The sequence below is a fragment of the Tasmannia lanceolata genome, unplaced genomic scaffold, assembly GCF_043159265.1.
Source record: "Tasmannia lanceolata isolate RefF3 unplaced genomic scaffold, GAP_Taslan_0.1 ptg000024l, whole genome shotgun sequence".
Taxonomy (NCBI): Eukaryota; Viridiplantae; Streptophyta; class Magnoliopsida; order Canellales; family Winteraceae; genus Tasmannia; species Tasmannia lanceolata.
In genome coordinates this window covers 11,566,697-11,586,052 of record NW_027518701.1, presented here as the reverse complement: position 1 = coordinate 11,586,052, position 19,356 = coordinate 11,566,697, and the positions used below count along the sequence as shown (strand labels likewise).

At 40.3% G+C, this 19,356-nt stretch overlaps 1 protein-coding gene across 8 annotated transcripts in view; it reads left to right on the top strand.

Annotated features, from left to right (window-relative positions):
- LOC143857322 (SKP1-like protein 21) overlaps window positions 1–19,101 on the top strand; it is a 38,619-nt gene extending 19,518 nt beyond the window's left edge. For 4 of the 8 annotated variants that reach the window (XM_077367744.1, XM_077367743.1, XM_077367741.1 and 1 more), the window contains 4 exons: window positions 4,022–4,125; window positions 4,211–4,365; window positions 15,654–15,787; window positions 18,292–19,101. In XM_077367744.1, coding sequence (XP_077223859.1) covers window positions 4,022–4,125; window positions 4,211–4,365; window positions 15,654–15,787; window positions 18,292–18,308 — 410 coding nt within the window. In that variant the 3' untranslated portion in view covers window positions 18,309–19,101. The remainder of the gene's footprint in view (window positions 1–4,021; window positions 4,126–4,210; window positions 4,366–15,653; window positions 15,788–18,291) is intronic. The other 4 variants (XR_013238618.1, XR_013238615.1, XR_013238616.1 and 1 more) reach the window with 4 other exon arrangements.
- The last annotated feature ends 255 nt before the right edge of the window (window positions 19,102–19,356 follow it).

Here is a 19,356-nt window from a genome sequence, read left to right as displayed (position 1 = left end):
AAGTCCTTACAAATCTGATGGGAGACCATCCAAGATGCCATGGAGAATCATGGTAGGCTTATTTTGAACTTCTTCGCTCGTTGAATTCTCAAGGAGGTTTTGCAGTCCATCATATTCGCTGATGCGGCAAGAAATCATCCATGACTTTATTTCCTTCTATCTATCCAGCCCTGTTCGGGCATCTCCACGATTTAGAGGGAAATGATATAGTTATGGCTTATTTAGATGGATATCATTATAGATTGATGTTGCCTCAAAATTAAACTTGAACTACTCTGGTTCAAGTTACTTCAAGTCACTTTTCAAGAAGATGGAGCCTATCATTTATGCTAAAAGAGCTTTGTTTAATTTTTGTAGTGTTATTTAAGTTTTTTTAAGTCATCGGAGGGAGGGATGGGTAGTGGATTCTTTTCCCATCAAAATCACTTGGGTCTGTTTGGATGCTCCAAGGTGTCATAGTAAAGTAGTGGCTGAGTAGTCAACTGGTAGAGTAGTAGGATAGTAGTCGCGTGGTAAAGTAGTAGGTAAGTAGTCAAGTGATAGAGTAGTGGGGCTTTAGTCTTGTGGTAGAGTAGTGCTGAACCTCATGGTGTGTTTTGTTTTCATGGGCGGGGTTAGTAGTCTCCTTGCAGAGTCAGAGAAGAGAGAAAGAGAGACATAAATCCCACTAGTGTACTATTAAAAAATATAGGAGTAGACTTAAAGAATGCCATCAGGTAGACTGGTGGGGAAGTAATCTTCTAGGGTTTTGGCTCCTTTTTTGTAACCCATTGCCCGAAGACATCCGACTTAGTTGTAAACTCCTAGTAAAGTCCTCCATGTTATACAACCAAACAGGCCCATAAGGACCTGGTTGCACAATATCCCGGGTTTTGTAGGGGTTTTGTGTGGTTTTTGGCTGCCACATCCACAAAATACTCTGTTTAATTGAATGTAGAGTTTCAAACTACCAGGAGACTACTTGGGTTGTCTCCTCTTTGTCTGACCACATGGCATACCAACAAAGTAACTATTAAAGTCTTGGAATTTATGCATTTAATGCTCTTTCTCTCGTTCTCTCTGCTGTGTCTTTCTCGTCTCTCTCTCTCTCTCTCTCTCACTATATATATAGTGAGAGAGAGAGAGAGAGAGAGAAGGGTTTCTACACTCGAGCGTAGATAAGCTATCTGCGCTCAAGTGTAGATAGCTTATCTGTGCTCGAGTGCATGAAATAGGGGTGGGGCCACATTGCAAGGGGGGGGGGGTGTGATCCTAATCATTCATTTGGAAGGCCCCATCATGGATGGGGTGTGTACCAAAAATAGGGGTGGGGCCACATTTGGGGGGGGGGGGGGGGGTGTGATCCTAAGCATTCATTTGGAAGGCCCCATCATGGATGGAGTGTGTACCAAAAATCAGCTTCATTGGATCACCATAGGGTGTCCATTTGTGGGGGTGAAAATGGACAGATACTATTTGTCCACTAATCTGCCTATTTTTCCACCCCACAAATGGACACCCTAAGCTGATTCAATGGAGCGCCCCACCCTTGTTTCTGTGCTCGAGTGCAGATAAGCTTATCTGCGCTCGAGCGCAGAAACCCTTTTCTCAATTATATATATATATACACACACACACACATAACGATACCCCTACCACTACCCTATAAGCTTCACAACCAAACACTATTTACCACTACTGTATGAGGTAACTACGTGGAGATTACTTGGTTGATCTCCTCCCAGTTGACTAAAGTTCTAGTCCACCACTACTCTACGAGGTAACTACGTGGAACCAAACTGACCCATAAGTTCTTTGAGTTATGAGCGTTTTAAATAGGCCCTACGAATGTTTTTTTTTTTTTTTGAATAACAAGGCCCTAAACATGTATTATGAGATTTTTAGGGTGGATGTCTAAAGCATTAGTCGGTAATTTAGTCCAAAAGTGTTAGGTTTTTGTTTAGGGCTTTAGAACGTTCTAGTTATCTTTTTTCTTTGTATATGTAACCTCATGACACTTTTATGCTTTGAAATGATGGAATGAATAAAAATCTAATGTTTTTTTTTTCCTTGTGTGGATGTGATGTCTTTTTTGAAGTGAGAGACTTCATAAAAATCTCATTCCAAACATTCATTGAGGAGGGACCAAGAAGGGAGATAAAAAAAAAGCTCCCTCCCTAGGGCGTCGACCTAGGGAAGAGGCGGTTTCTCCTCTCGTCTTCCTCTTTCTCCAACATCTTCCTCTCTCTCATCTCCCTCTCTCCCTCTCTCTCTCTCTCTCTCTCTCGCTCGTTCTCCCTCTCTCTCTCGCTCGTTTCCCTCTCTTTCCCCATTGCTGACCCTCTTTTTACCGTCTCTCCCATTGTTGGCAAAAGATGAGCCGCGGAGGCTGAATCGGGATCCGTGGAGGCCAGATCTGGAACATGGCTTTTCCGTGGTGGCTAGATCTAGGGCTGTGGATGCAGGATCTGGAGCCGGGGAAAACCGTGAAGGCTGCCGGTGGCCGTTAAAGACCGTGGGGTGCCAAACCTGGAGCCGTGGATGGCTAGAGGGACGGAATGGCCAGAGCTGGGCTCGAGAAGGCCGGATTTAATGGTGAAAGGGCCGAATCTAGTTAGGGTTGATGGAGAAAGTAGGTGGGGGAGTTGTTGGAGGCTGTGGAAGGGGCCGATGTAAGGAAAAAGGTGTTCAGATTCAGGGGAAAAGGAGGAGGTTGGATAAGGAGGTGAGAGAGGTTGTGGATAGCGGCAATGAACCTTGTAGGGTTAAGGTTTGAAGGAGGAGGAGGAGGAGGAGGGGAGTTTTAGGGTTGTTAGGGTCAGGGTTGAATGGGGAAGGAGGTGAGGAGTATTATAGTCTTTAGGGTTACGGTTTAGGGTTAGGGCTTTGAGTATACTTTTGGATGGGATGATTTTTGGGTTAGTGGAAGTAGGTTTTGGAGTGGATGGTGGAAGGATTTGATATATTTTTAATGGGGAGCCGTCAGTGTTTGGTGGTGGTTTGAGGTGGAGGCCGCCAGAGATTGGATGATGATGTTGGGTTGTTGGCTATTGTGCACAGTTAGGGGCGCACAATAGCTCTTGGCTTTCTATCGGGATTTTTGAAAATCGAATTTGCCAGCATATTGTAGTGGAGAAATCGGTGTGACGTGGCAGGTCACGATCTTGACTTGGGGGGTCCCACAAATATGGCACTTTTTGCTGGATTCGATTCAATTGTGGCTATTGGGTAATGTAAGGGGTAATGGGTTTTTCTTTTGGGCCAAGGAGAATGCTCCTGGGCAATTCATACTATGTAAATCTAGTGAGACTATTGGTCCCCTTGTAATTTTGCTGGTATGAATATATTTGTCAATTTTTTTTAAAAAAAGTGTGAGACTTCATATCATATTTGTTTCTACGCTTAAGACTCTTTATCTTTCTTTAGTTCTTTTATCAATAATGGAGTTATCACTTCATGTCAGTATTTTCTTGTCCAGGTTTTTGTTCTGATGGTAGGTACAAATTTGTTCTTTGTGATTTGGTGGAAATATCATACCATTCTTCCCTAGCTTATATCTATTATTGTTCTTAAATATGTAAGATTCTGGAAGTCTTGGGTTTCGTAGTTGACATTGGATAGAAGGTTTTTGCTCCATATTGTAGGATAAAATAAAACATGTAAATGTATTAGGTGCATTTGGATCATGCTCCTGTGGTTTGATACACAAAATCTAATCGTGGACACTTCCTGGTTGAATGATTGGTATCTGTGCATGTTGTAATACTGAGCCATAGATTGTTGACACTATGCCGGCTTGATTGTTGTTACCTAGATGAATTTTCTATGCTTTGTATTTCAGATTTGGCTTTCTGAAGTCTGTGGTGTTATTTATGATAAATCCTGTAATACCTGTTCCCAACCATCTATGACATATTTTTACTAGTTGAGATTTTTTTCTCTAAAACATAAATCTGTCATTAGAAATTTCTTTTCTTACATGACCCCACTTGAGGGATCTCTTCTTTTTTATTTTACATATTTCTGTTATGTTCTTCCACAGGTTCTAAGGGGATTAGAACGGCCAAGCATAAAAAGAAGAATCGAAGAAGAAAAGATCAATTAAAGGATGCATTATCAAACAATGTAAATGAAAATCATAACAAGGTTATTGATATCACGGTTTCTGTTTCTCAGAAAATTTTGTTTCTTTCACCAGATTGTTTTACTGAAATTTTAACTCAATGATTAGGTGTCAGACTCTGTTGAAGTTGTTTTTGTTCCTAGTCCTAGTAGGACTTCAAAATTCTTAGATCTTTCCGAAGATACTTTTGCCCCAAAGGTTGATTTTGAGGATGCTGATATTGATGATGAGCTAGACCCTGCGATGAAGGAGGAACTCGACAGGTGAGTTGGCTTGGGTCTGTGTATGTAAATCTCGATGTCCTTTTTTTTTCTCTTTTATACCATTTTTAACCAATGCAGCTCATACTTATTATAATTTTGATGTTTTATTCACAACTTTTTTGTGCCTAAAGTTGATGTGCATGAGAAATTCTAGGGTGTTAATTTCCTCTGTTATAAAAGTGTGTCTATATTGCGAGAATGATTCAAACAAAGCTTTGCCTCAAGTTAGTTACATATTTTGCTAATACAAGTTTCAATGATTTTTTAGTGGCATGTGTTCATCTCCGTTTAATGAAAAATCTTGAATTATTTTTTATAGTGATCCTATTGGCCGCTGATCTTAGTGTTTGCACATGTGGTGGGATGCAGATCTTGTCACATGTCCTGTTACTCGTTTCTTCTGTCTTACTTTACTGGCAACACTGTACTACAGGATGCAACAAAATTGCCCTTGTTTTTTTTGAAAATTAATTTTTGAGTGGTAATTTTTAATTAAAAGAAACTATCACTTGCATGATTGCTCACTGTGCTTGTTTCTCCATATTCTTTAGATGTGTTTATATTTATTTTGGGGATATTGTGGGTAATAATTGGAGTGTATACTCTTTGTCAGTTTTTTTATGCTTGTTTCTCTCTAGATCTTAGGGATGCAAATTTTCTTTTGAAAACTGTCACTTGCATGATTGCTCACTGTGCTTGGTTCTCCATATTCTTTAGATGTGTTTATATTTATTTTGGGGATATTGTGTGTAATAATTGGAGTGTATACTCTTTGTAAGTTTTTTTATGCTTGTTTCTCTCTAGATCTTAGGGATGCAATTTTTCTTTTGAAGAATTTTATTTTGATTTCAAACAAGAAAAAAAAGTTATGCACAGAACTTATGACTCCTCGAAGGAGAACTTGTAAATTAGAATTTGGGGTTCTCTGTTTTTTTGTTGGTGACTAAATACATTTCTTTGATGGTATCCTTCCTGCCATAGTCGTCGGCCAACCAGAAATACAACATTATAGAGCCCATGTGGGCTCGTCTCTAGCTGGCTACGGCCAAGTCTGGACTTTTCTTTAAAGCTCACTTGACAATCTTCAATGAGTAAGTTTTTGAGTTATATTTCCCTATCAAGATAGCCTGTGGTTTCTCTTTCTTTGGCCGCCAAGTAGTGCTTATCTGTGAGCGCTACTCATATTTCATCTACTCCACAAAACCTGATCTTTTTATTACTATCCAAACTTTGCATTTTCATTTTCTACCTAGTGGAATAAATCAATCCCCCTTTCTTGAGGGAAGATGGATGATCGAAACTTGCAATGGCATGGGAGGTTTGGTCGAAATCAAAGGTGGGTGGAAAAGTTCGGAGTTTCACAGTCACACCAATCTCGACCAAATGAAAGGAATATAGTTAGTGTGGATGAAGAATGGGAAATGGTGAAGTCCAGAAATGAAAAGAGAATAGAAAAGGCATCGAACACAAGGCAGGAACAAAACCTAGGGGATTGGAGATGCGGCAAATGCAGGTTTATTAACATCAGGAAGAGAGCTTGGTGTTTGAGATGAAAGAAAATTTGGTCAATCAAGGACCAAAAAATCAAAAGCTTCCGGAATAAACCTCAAAAAGACAAACCAGTGGATAAACAATGGAGGATCAGAAGTGAAGGAAAGGGCATAGTGGGCGCTAATAATATAGAGGAGATAGGCAGAGAGAATGACTCGGATACGCATCATGCTAAGATTCTGTGGGTGGAGGTAGTTGCCCTGTGGTCAATCCCAGACACTAGAAGTGGGATTTGGGGAAAGATATCAATGGGTAACTGGATGGATCTACCGAGAATCGAAGCCTGGTTGAAGGAGAAAGGAGAAACAACAGGGAGAATCCCTATTTATAAGCTAAACCACCAAGAAATAATGACAGTGCCCCCTGAAGAAGAGAACTCCGAAATATTGAAGAAGATTTGGTTGGAAGAAAGAGGTTCCCCATTTGAGGATTTACAATTCTGGTTTGCTAAGTTCCCAAATCAGTCTGCAGCATCGTGGTGGGAACTAAGTGGAATTCCACCTCACGCATGGTGCGATAGAAACTTTTGGCTCATCGGAGGAAGACTAGGGAGAGTAGTAACCACAGCTGCATCGTGCCAAGCAGGAAGGGGCTATGATCGAGTTTTGGTTTTAATCCAATCATCGGAAGAAGCGCCGGAGTTTCTAGACATTCCGGTGTTTGTAGAAGAGTTATGCTTCTGGATTAAGGCAAAAAAAAGTGAAACACCCCGAATTGATAGGGGAAGGTGAAGGGGAAGGGGAAGGGGTCTCTTAAGGGGTGAAGATGAAGCTTTTTTACCAGGAACCAAAGCCTGGTGGAATGGAGAATTTGGTTTCGTCCATGGCAGCTCACTGGAGAAGACATCAAACCCCCCGGTGAACGATAGCCAAATCAGCGCACAGGAATTGGAGTTAGACTTGCTATCGTGCGTGGCCTCGGAGTCTCCTATTGGAAATGAATATGTGACAGATAGTTCCAATCAGGGGGTGCCAGCTGTTGATTTGGAAAAAGGTAGCAGTGATTTATTCAAGAAAATGATGGAGCGCGTGGCTGCTAATTTTGAAAATCAAATTTTGGGCTTCATGACTATGGGAGACAGCTGTAGTCAACTTCAGCTTGGTATGTTTACTCCTGTCAAGCGAGGATTGACTTTCGCAGCAGCAGAAATACAAAGGTGGCGATCCTTAGCAGATCTGACGCTGGCAGAAATTTCGAAGGAAAAAATGGTATGGGGTAGTGGCCAGATGGCAGAGTCTGGCTATGCAGGCCTCGATCCATAGTTGGGCCTTGTACTCACGTTATGTGCCTCATACTTTGAAGATGGCCCGCATTGCTCATGTGCTTTTCGAATTAAATTCAGGAACATGGAAAGAATATGAAGTTTCGGAGAAAGCTCCTGTTGAAGCCATTGCCCATATCAGGGATGAAGTAAGAATCGCTTGATCCTCTTTGGAAGCCCAATCGCTCCTGGATTCTCAGTTGGGATTTCTTCTTCCTTAATCTATGGATAGTCGCCGTGTTTTGAAGGTACGCAGCTTTCAATTATTGGATTCTCAGATATCTGTCAACTATGCTCTAGCTTTTTGCAGGTCCCAGGACAAGTTCCGAGATTTCCACCTCTTTTTCCGGCACCCTTTGCTATTTGTTCGGTCCGTACCCTTATAACGATGAGCCCTTGTAGCTTGGGTATCAGTTCGGATCCACAGTTCTTATCTTTGGAGGGTCAGGGAGAGACGGAAGGGGTTCCCTTGGATTGGCAGCCTCCGGATGAGGATATTATCGATATTTTTGTGAACCATGAGGTTTCTGCTAGAAGAGTCATGGGGTTGGCATTCAGAGGTTCTGAAGAAAGCTTGAGAGAAGCCTTCAGGAAAGCAGAGGTTAGGGATTTTCAGTTGAGAGGTCAAGTGGATCCTTCAAGTCTGGAAGTAACAAGGAAAACGCTCATAGAATTAGCATGGTTAAAGTCTGGAGGTAATTATGATGGTGCGGTTCATAGAATTAAGTATGGTCAGACAGATCAAGCGCCTGGGACTCCAAGCATTTCCAAAGGGAAGGGGAGGAGAAAACTTCGATACCCGTGGAATGTGAATGGGTTGGGCTCGCTGGGAAAGAAAGCCCACGTTAAGGAGGTCGTAAGAAAACTAAAACCTGAGGTTGTTTGTATTTAAGAAACAAAGCTTTCTTCGATGAATAGATCAGTCTTAAAAGCAGCTGGGCTTCAGTCACACTGGGATTTTTCAACCTTGGATGCAGTGGGAACATCAGGTGGCATTTTGGTTTCTTGGGATGGTAATAAATACGAGGGAGTAGAATCGTGGGGAGGCGAATTTTCATTATTAGTGGTGCTGAAGAATCGAATGATAATTCTCTATGGACTTTTTCTGGGATTTATGGTCCAGTAATAAGGGAGAAAAAGGAGAAGTTATGGGAGGAATTGGGAGAGGTGGGTAATAGATGGAGCAACCCGTGGTGCCTAGGAGGGGACTTTAATGAAATCCGTTGGATTGAGGAAAGGCTTGGGTGTAGTAGATCTAACCAGAATATGGTGGCCTTTACTGAGTTCATTGCTGAAAGGGAGTTGATTGATCTTCCTTTGGTGGGGGCTCAATATACTTGGGAAAGAGGTATCAGTAGGAGTCGGATTGATAGATTTCTTTTTTGCCCCCGTTGGTTGGAAAAATTCCCAGATCGTCAGCTTGCGATTGATCACACGGTTTCTGACCATTTTCCGCTTCTTCTTGATCCCATGATAGAGTCTTGAAGACCTTCGCCATTTAGGTTTAATATTGCTTGGCTTGAAGAGCCAAAAATGGTAGAGAAGTTGGGGGGTTGGTGGTCAGAATGTATAGCAGATGGGCCGCCAGATTTGGTGATTGGAACGAAACTGCGATATGTAAAAAAGAAACTTAAAGAATGGGATGTAGAGCAGTCTAAGAAGGCTTCTAAAAGGAAGTTCTAGTTAATCAATAGAATTAAGGATCTAAAAGAAAGGGAGGAAGATAGTAATGAGAGGTCGGAGGATGTGGAGCTAGGTAAAATCGCTATGCGCAGCGGAACTAGAAATCACTATGCTAAAGGAAGAATGTAATAGTTGTTGGAAGGATTGTAACCCCAAGGCAAAATCGCTATGCGCAGCGGAACTAGAAATCACATAGAACAAAAAAATTTCGTCAATTTTGCCCGTTAACCCAGGATCTCAAGGTCTAGATGGTCTGATTGTGACTTACATAGAGTAATTAAAATACCTTTGTGGCTGTCCATAATAACAGCCTATGCTTGATCTACTCTGCAAATGGCTACGAACGATCCGATCGCCGTGAACCCGCAAGTTGAACCGATGGATTCCTTCAAATTGCGCGAAGGCAATTAGAATAACTTTTATTCTAATATTTGTAATGATCATATCAGTATTCTTGGATGGGAAATTTGAATTTCCACGATGGAGCTTTAATGGTTTTTTAAGAAACTAGAAGTAGTAGAAGAGAGAAAACAAGAGAGGAGAAAAAGGAGAATTTTCGGTGATTTTTCAAAGAATAATTGGGCATGTTTTCCAGCCCACTTGCTGCTCCAAAAACGTTCACCCTTGGTTATATATACAGTTGTGTTTCTATTTTTTAAGTTCCTAAAGTTTTCCTTAAAACTAGGAAGCTAGTCTTATTTTACTTTTGAAAATAAGGAACAACTTTATATAAAAATCAAGTTGGGCGTGCAACTAACAATGGAGTGGACGTTTTTCTATTTTGAAATATATTAGTTTATTTGATTTGCTAAAAATTCTCCTACAAAATCTCCTCCTTTCTCTCCAACAATCTCTCAATCTTTACTTTTCCTATTTTCTCCCCCCTTAAGGTAGGAAATAAGATTTGAATTATATTTAAATATATATAGCAAAGTAGAAAACTTCCATCCCTTTTAAGGGGAATGCTTTTTGCATGTGGGGCCCTCCCCAATTGAAATCCAAAATGTTTTCTTTAATTTTGTAGTTAAAATAAAAGCTTGACATTTAATTCTCCAATTAAATAAATTAAACTCCTCCCATCCAATGGGATAAAAACTCCATCCATATTTTTCCTAATTCCCAAAATACCCCTTGCTTATCAATTAACTAATTAGGGATTCCAAATGCTTCCTATGGTGTGTATACACCAAAAGAGCTATGCAAATCTTTCCCCTGCATCAAATGTAACGAACTAGTCTGTTCGTGCAATCTAGTAAATGCGGACCCTTATCCAAAGGATATAAATGGGTCATTCGAGTTGTGAGTGGGATTAGACGGTCGATCCTGCAGAACCCAATGATGGGCCCCACTGCGATCTTGCTTTGTAGTTAACAACTACAATCGCACTGAATCAGTAGCCTCCATTGAGACATAATCCTGAAGATGATCGTCAAATCATCATACCCCTAATTACATCTAATATATGCAAGTCCTTTCTTCATTCCACATCTACTGAGTGGGGTCCTACAGGGGGTGGACAGCTACTACCCCCTGGTCCCACCCGTGGTATACCTTCCAGTCAAGCAATTATGGCCCGCAAATGCATTTGCAAAATCATTTAAAAAACATACAAGTATTTTAATAAAATATTTGTTAAACCATTTATCAAATCTGCTTGGCCAAGCTACTTTATAGGCGCCTACTGCTCTGACCGAAACTATAGATGATATTCTCAAAATTAGGGTGGAGAATTCCATGTTGGGTATCCCTATTACCTTAAGGGTTTGTCCAAGACTCCAGTACTACCCTCTGGTGACCCATTGAAGGACCACTGTTAGATAGACCAAGAATGTAGGCCGGGCCCACAGACCAATATGACCCCTCAGGTCTAAGGACATGTAAAGGGTCTTGTCTGGTAAAATAGCCTAACTCCTGTCCACAGGCTATTGTAGTGTGATCCTATTTAGTGCGCGATCCCATCATCACACCTACTCTTCTTGCCTAGGGTCCACTACCCAAGTGACTGAGATAAGCCACTCCACGGCACGTTCATGTAGGCAAGACTGGTGCTGGTTGTGTACAGGAGGAGATGTCCAATCTCGACCCAAACTAGGAACCTTTTAGGTCTGCAAAGAACCAGAATACTATATTTTTCTGCTCCCTAGGCTCTATGAATCCTTAAGCATGGTATTCCTACTTTGCTACCTAAGGACGAATATGCGTTAGATAACGAGCTCATCACATATATTGTATCTGATAATACCTAATAGATGTCATGGAATATAACCTTTATTAATATTAGTGTGACAAGATATATGAAATGTACTGGCTTTTAGGGCACTAACTCTGACAATAGTTTGTTATTACATGAAGAGATCTCTTGGAGACAGAAGTCGAGGGTAAAATGGTTGAAGGAGGGTGATAAAAACACGGCTTATTTTCATGGCATAGCCAGTGCTAGAGGGAGAGGAAATTGGATAGAATCTTTGGTGTCAATGGGGTGAGAAACAGCGTGAAGGAGACCATTAAGAACGAGATACAAACTTTCTATAAGAGGTTGTATTCTTCTTATATCCATCCTCGTTCGGTTCCCAGGGGGTAGACTTTAGTGCATTGGAAGAGGGAGATGTTAATTTCTTGGAAAAACAGTTTTCTGAAGAAGAAATAGAAAGGGGGCTGTTTCTCTTGGGTGAGATAAATCCCCGGGTCCTGACAGTTTTTGTTTAGCTTTCTTCTAGGAGTGTTGGGAGTTTGTGAAAGATAATATCTTAACTATCTTTTCAGCATTTCATGATGGTTTGGAGCTAATTAGGGGCACGGGAGCTACTTTTATTGCTGTCATTCCTAAGTTCAAGGGGGCTTCTTCCATTGGCGATTTTCGTCTTATAAGCTTGGTTGGTTGTTGGTATAAAATTTTAGCAAAGGTGCTATCAAATGCTGGATTACTCCCTCATTGCTAATGAGGCGGTGGATTACTATTCTAAGGTCGGTGAAAAGGGTATTGTGTGTAAGCTTGACATGGAGAAAGCCTATGACAGGGTAGAATGGGACTGCTTGGAGTACTTGATGATTAGAATGGGCTTTGGGGCTAAGTGGCGAGGTTGAGTGATGAGGTGTGTATCGTAGGCTTGGTTTTCGATTCTTAACAATGGCTCCCGCAAAGGTTTCTTCTAATCCTCTCGCGATCTTAGACAAGGGGGCCCTCTTTCTCCTTTTTTGTTTGTTATAGTCGCTGAAACCCTAAGTAGGTTGATGGATACAAGTAGAGATTGTGGCTTGATTGTGGGATTCAAAATTGGGTAAATCAATCTGAGATCACTCACGATTCGCAAATGATACTCTTTTGTTCAGTTCGTCGGATGTGATGACGGTTATGAACCTAAAATATATTATCAGATGTTATGATCGTAATCGGGCAAAGGTCTAACTTCCACAAATCCAATCTTTTTTGCATTCACTTAGAGAATGTTTTGGTTCAAGGGGTTGCTGGCATTATGGGGTGCAAGGTGGACTCTCTTCCCTCTTCCTATCTTGGTTTGCCTTTGGGTCAGGTGCCCAAAAAAGATAAGTTGGGATCCTATAGTCGAGAGTCGAAAGAAGGCTAGATATGTGGAAGAGAAACTTGGTTTCGACGGGGGGGGGGGGGGGGGGGGGGGGGGGGGTGATTAACTCTAATAAAAGCGGTTTTGGCGAATATACCAATATATCGGTTGTCTCTATTTAAATGCCCTACTAGTGTAGCTTTGAGAATCGAACATATCCAAAGAAGATTCTTATGGGGAGGCCCTGAAAATAAGAGAGGCTCCGTTAGTGAGATGGGAAGAAGTTTGCAAACCGTGCATGGCTGGGGGGCTAGGGATCAGAAAGATTAAAATGGTCAACCAGTCGCTTTTGGGTAAATGGCTGTGGAGGTTTGGAGAAGAAATGTCGTTGCTTTGGGCCAAAATTATTGATAGCAAATATGGGTCTCTAGCTGGTCACTGGGAGTCAGATGATCGCTTCCGTAAGCCTGGCCGGTCTGTGTTTAGAGATATCTTAGTGTTTTCGCCTTTGTTTCGTGAGGGTACTAGATTTGGCGCCCATGTGGGTGACCGTGTGAGGTTTTGGCATGATAAGTGGTGTTCGGACATTCCTTTGAAAGATCTCTTCCTGGATTTGTATGTGGTTTCCTCTTCTAAGTTGGCAATGGTCAAAGATTGCTTTGAGAGGAGAGAGGATAGGGTGGTGTGGATCCCGACCTTCGGATGTAATTTCTTCGATAGAGAACTTCAAGCGGTAGCCAGGCTTTTTGAATTATTGGAGAGGTTTGATCTAGAGCGTGATGGCTCTGATATAAGGGTATGGATCTAGAATTCGTTGAGGGTGTTCTCCGCTAAATCTTTATATTCCCATCTTGTAGCTTCTGTGGTTCCTAATATTGCTAGGGTGTGGTCGATGCATGCTCCTCCTCGTGGTACATTGTTTGGGTGGGTGGCCATTCGAGATCACATCCAAACAGTAGACTTTCTAGGGAAGCGAAAGATGGGGTTTGTTGATCATTGTGCTTTGTGTATCCAAGATGGGGAATCTGTGAATCATATATTCATCCATTGCAAGATGGTTCGGGAGATTTGGAGCAGTCTCTTGAAAAGATTCGGTATTTCTTGGGTTTTCCCTAAGGATCTCCACAGTTTTGGAAAGCTGGCAATTGGTTCCTTGGCGTAGAAAAGGCAAGATCTTGTGGAATATTTCCTTCCTCGCGGTTATATGGGTGGTGTGGAAAGAGAGAAATGGCAGGATCTTTAGGGGAAGAACTAAGAGTGCTTCTTACTTATGTTCTAAGGTGTTAGCTCTGACTATCTTTTGGGCTGTCTCTTCCTAGCTTTTAGTTTGTTTCTGCCTACCATCTTTGGCAGGGATGGCGAGAGGTTTGGTTTAGCATAGAAAGGAGCACTCCGATTGTCTCTATTTTAGCATAGTGTATCGTCCGATATATCCGTTTTAAATTTCGGTTTCGGTGTCGGTTTCAGCCACCACCGAAACCGAAATATTTTGGTTTTGGCCTAAATTTCAACCGAAATCATGTAAAAAATATATAATGATTTTGTTTTTTTAATTTCAACTAAAATGTCTAAAATTTCGGTGTAAATTCTGACGATTTCGGTAGAAATATTGGTTATTTCGGTGGAAATTTCATAAATTTTTGCCGACTTTTTTAAAATTTCATAGGAAATTTTGTAAAAAAGGCTAAAAACACGAAATTTCAACCGAAAATTTCGCTGAAATCTTGTAAAGAAATAACTTCATGTAAATTTCATTTCGGCCGTGGCCGAAACCAAAATGTTTCTGCCATTTCATTTCGTTTAGGCCGAAATTTAAAACTATGGTGGCGCCTTAAAGCTCAATTTCGACGGATCTAGCCTCTGACATCCGAGTCCGGCAGGTATTGGGGGTTTCTTAGGGATGCTGCAGGAGTGGTGAGATGGGCTTTTCAGGCCCTATTGGTATCGCCGATTCTAATGAGGCGGAGGTGCGCGCTGTATATAAAGGGATTAAGCTCCTTGTGGGTGAGGATCTTAATAAAGTAGTGGTCAAAGGGGACTCCTTAAACGTCATTCGGTGGTTATCTGGAGCTCATCTTCCCCCATGGAGATTTGCAGCCTTTTTCAATGAGGTAAATAATATTGTTGGCTTTTCGAGTATCTCTTTTCGCCATGTCAGGAGATCGGCTTATGGGGATGCGGATAGGATGGCTAGGGCTAGGGCTCAGAATGAGGATCCTGAGATTTTTGACTTTCTTCCCCCATAATGTTGTCTTGCTGTTTCTTTTAGTTGTCTTGTTGTATATTCATGCTCTTTTTCCTTGTATTGGACTATCTCGGTCTTCTTTAATGAAATTTGATCCATTTACCATTAAAAAAACATATAAATTAGAATTTGAAATACTGGACTGGAGTTGGATTATGAAACCGTGAAGCCTTACACCCTGTTTTCGTTTTGGATTTTGAGCACCGACTTCTAGTTTAAAATGCATTTTATTGTTCCAAACATGCGTGACAACACATGTGACTACGGGTTCAATCTCATTAAGCCATTATGGTGGGCTTTTTTGCTTTTGTAATGGTTTCTAAGGATGTACCTGTGCTTCTTCTAGCATTTCCTAAAGTTCCATCTTAAAATTTCACCATTTGCATATATTTCCATACTTTTATGTAATTTTACAAGATTTCCACCCAAATTTCCAACCGAAATCGAAACGTTTACGTTTTCATTCCGACCGAAATTGAAGCCGAAATTTATAACCTTGCGTCTCATCTACCATACCATGACTTAAATCCATCTATCACCGGAAGCAACTTCTATAAAAGAAAAAGGGTACTAACAAGTTGTAAGGTTTATTTGAACTCCTTTCTAGAATATTTGGTGCAGTTGCTGTATGGTTTCTTTGTGTTCTTATTATCTAGTCTTGTCTCCCTCCAAACATTCAAAAGGCAATTTTGCAATTTAAATCTCTGCAAGAGCATAGAAGCACTCAAGACAAATCAGTTGTTCTGACAAACCACTTTGTCAACTTGAATTGTTTAGCATATAGCTACGTGTATTCAGGTATTGATTATGTATTTGACAATCACTGCTCTTAGTATAAGCTTTACTTTTTTTTTCTCATTTTATTAGTAAATCATTAAATAGTAAAAATAGAAAATAAAAGTACTAATTGACTGTCATGATTTTGTTTGTCATTTTTTGAATTTTTTTCTCTCTCAAATGATTTTTTTTATGCAAAATGGAATGCAGTAACCTGACTCATGCTTAGTGTGATATTGGGTGAATGCAGAGAGGTGGAGGATTTTGCCAGGAGATTGAACTCAGATTGGCCTGAAAGGATGCAAGAAATTCTTTCATTAGGTCAAGATAAAAGGCGTGTTCCAATATCTATAAACGGCAATGGTTCCTTACAGAGATACCCAAGTATGTTTTCCTTTCCTTCTATTAAGTTCATTTTTCTCTTGTGATTTGCTTTGTGATTTACATTTTAGTTTGTGCCCTAGAGAATGCAATTCATGTTCCTGTGTAAACTTACTGCTATATCTCTGGCATATACTAAAGATTCACGTATGCATGCGCATGTATCGATCATTCATCCGTACCTGTCTATTATACCATTTATTTTCTGGGTGTTTTGGCATATTAACTTGACAATTTCTTTACTCTTGTTGTTACGACTTTTTTTAGGGACTGGTACTCAAATTTTTGATTTATATAATTTTGCATGTGTATTTTTTTACTCCATTTCTTTTTTGGGGGCATTGAAATTGGCCTTCTCTCAATAAGCATGCGCTAGAGTTGTGGGTTCTTTTGCTGCTAATTACTGTCATGGTAGAAATTATTGGCCCACCAATTCTAGATATTGGAGTAGATTGTGGGCAGTTTGAAATGCTGTTAGTCAACAACAGTTGGTTATTGTGTGGGGGGAGACTTCAGTACAATTATTTTCACCTATGAAAAGTATGGGAGAAGCAAACTTACTGAATGAGCTTATTGATTTGTTGTTGGAGGGGCTTAATTTATGTAGTCAAATAAATTAGGTCAACCCATTGATGTGTAGTATGAAAAGATTTATTATGTAATGGGGTGGAAAGATGTGTTGTATGGAAAGATGAGACATCCCCATAACCTACTTCCGACCATGGTTTTAAATTTAGACCGAAATCCGAAATCCAAAATTTCGGGTTTCAGTCGAGACCGAAACTGAAATCGGGTATACCCGAGACGGTACAATATTTCGACTGACATTTTGAAATTTTGTTCGTTTATGAAATTTCGAACATTTCACCCAAAAATCTTGATTTTTGTTAATTATTTAATATTTTCCTGAAATTTTGGCCGAAATTCTGTACTAGATCAAATATTCTTTTATTTGAGTTCATCGGGTTTCAGCTGAAATTTCATTTTCGGTAAGGACCGAAACGCATTCCGAAACCGAAATTTGGAACCATGCTTCTGACTACCATTGTGATATGGAGTGCCTAAAGCTTTGTTGTGGGACCGCGTAGTGGAGAGAATCAAGAAAAAACTTGCTTCTTGGATGAAGAAATACCTCTTCTTTGGTGGCATGATCAGGCGTCCCTCGCAAACCTTCCGGTTACTTTATGTTGCTTTATAAAGTGCCGGCAAATGTGGCAAATCTGGTATAGAAATTGCAAAGGGATTTCCTCTGGGAAGGAGGCAAGTCCAATAAAAGGACTGACACCTAATGAGATGGAAAAATGTTTGTAAATTGAAGTATGGTTGACTAAGAACTGGAAAAATTGGAATGAGAAACAAAGCCTTGCTGGGAAAATGGTTGTGGGGATACAGTGAAGGGATTAATGGATTAAGGCACAAAATTAGTGTCGATTAAAGAAAGCTTTATACAGTTTGAAGCAAGCACCGACGAAGAAAGCTCAATAGTTGCACAACTTGTATTCTCTAAAAACCAGATATGCATGTTTTCAATTTAGATTCCTTTGGCTAAGTAAGCATGGAACTAGTGATTTGTGTCAAAGAGTGTAAATACAACCATCCAGGCATTTATTCGCCTACATATAACCTAATGTTTACCTATGGCAGTGATTTTGTTTCTCTGCATTTCAAATCCCAGTTGTGTTGGAGTTAAGATTATGTAAATCCCAATCCATCACATGTTTGATTGTGAATGATAAAATCTCCCGTCTTGAAACTGCAACGAATTAATTCTAAGCTCCTCCATACTCTTATTGCCTTGGTGGGCCTACTTTTGCAATGACTGAATCTACCCGCCCTTCCCATTGATTTGATGGTCAAGGCTTTGGGCATGTGTCGTTGGCTTGCATTTGTTGCGTATTTTATTGCTTGGAATAAATTCATGTTTACTCGGCCAAGAACAGAAAAAACTATGATTTTCGCTATATGACATGATCACAACCATGGTTTTAAATTTCGAGCGAAATCCTAAATTTCGGTCCTAAATTTTGGGTACCGAAACCGAAATCGGTAATATCCGAAATGGTCGATTATTTCGGCTGAAATTTCGGAAATTTGGTTTATCCCGAAATTTAAGGGATTTCACCCAAAAAACTCTATTTTTGATAATGACTTAATATTATCCCGAAATTTCGGTCGAAATTCTGTACAAGATAAAATAGCCTTTAATATGATTTCGTCGGATTTCGGCCGAAATTTCGGTGAACGCATTCCTAAAATGAAATTTGAAACCATGATCACAACAAACTTGGACTGTTCTCTCTTTCCAAAATCTCCTTAAGTCGGAGAAAAGCAATTGTTGCTTCAAAAACTTTCCGAGGGGAAGGGTGGAGTATGCCTGCTCTGATGCGATTGTTTCTTTGCTTCTCTATTACCTCAACTGAAGATATGAATATTAGAGAGAATATATAAAACTAAGCACAGATGTCTGAGTATGATTTATACTAATGAAATTGATTTTTTTCACGCAGGGATAGACCGGAGATGAATCCCCATAGTCGGAAGGAATGACAAGCAGTATGACTAGTTTTGGCAGCTGTTGCCGCACCAAGACGAAGAGATACCACCACCATTGGCGTGGATCCTTTGTAAGTTTTTGTGCTTGCTGAAATGGAAAATGCAATTTTGATTCATGGGGAATCCTGTAAATCAAGAGAAAGGGAAATTCAGGTGTTTATCCAAAGCCTTTTTAAGCCAAATGCGCCTTTCAATCATATGGGTATTGCCTCCTTCCAACCTCCATTTGAAAGGGGCAATCTCCATCGTTTTCCTTTGTGAAACCAGAGTTATTTTACTATGTTGCAGGTCTCTCAATGAATAAGAGTTACTTATCAGAAAAAGGACACTGGTTCGAGCTTGAGTGTGGGCCTAGATCTGCTTCCGCCTGTTCCCATTGGTTCAAGGAATGGGATCCAGCAACATGGTATCATATGATTTTCTTGTTGTAGGTCCCCATCAGTTACACCAATGGGCAGCAAGACCATAATTTCAGATGGGCTTTCCCAAGTCCCAAGGATAGCTGAACTTGCTCCTTGATCAAACACCTGGTGGCACTACGTAGTTGCCTTGTAGAGTAATGGTGAATTATAATTGAAGTCGTCAGTAAGTGTAATGGTAGTAAAGTAGCCTTATGGTAGAGCAGTTGTAGGCATGGTTTTAAATTTCGGCTGATCGGTTGAGACCGAAAAGTACAGAAACCGAAACTTCTGAAATGTACAAAATTTTGGTGAAATTTCGTCTAAAATTTCAATAAAATAATATATTTTTATTGATTTACAGAATTTTGGCCCAGAAAACTTACATTTCAAGACTTTTTACCGAATTTCGACTGAAATTTAGAAATTTAAAACCTTGGAGGTGGTAGTGTTTGGTTGTCAACGGAAGGAGTTTCGTGTTGTGAAGTTTCATTACCAAAATAAAGGGACGGCAGGGGTGTCCTTACCAATAGAGAGAGAGGATAGACAAATTGTTAGTTCTTAAAGTCATGCCACACGGGCAGACAAGGGAGAGACCAGGCAAGTAGTCTCGTTGTAGTT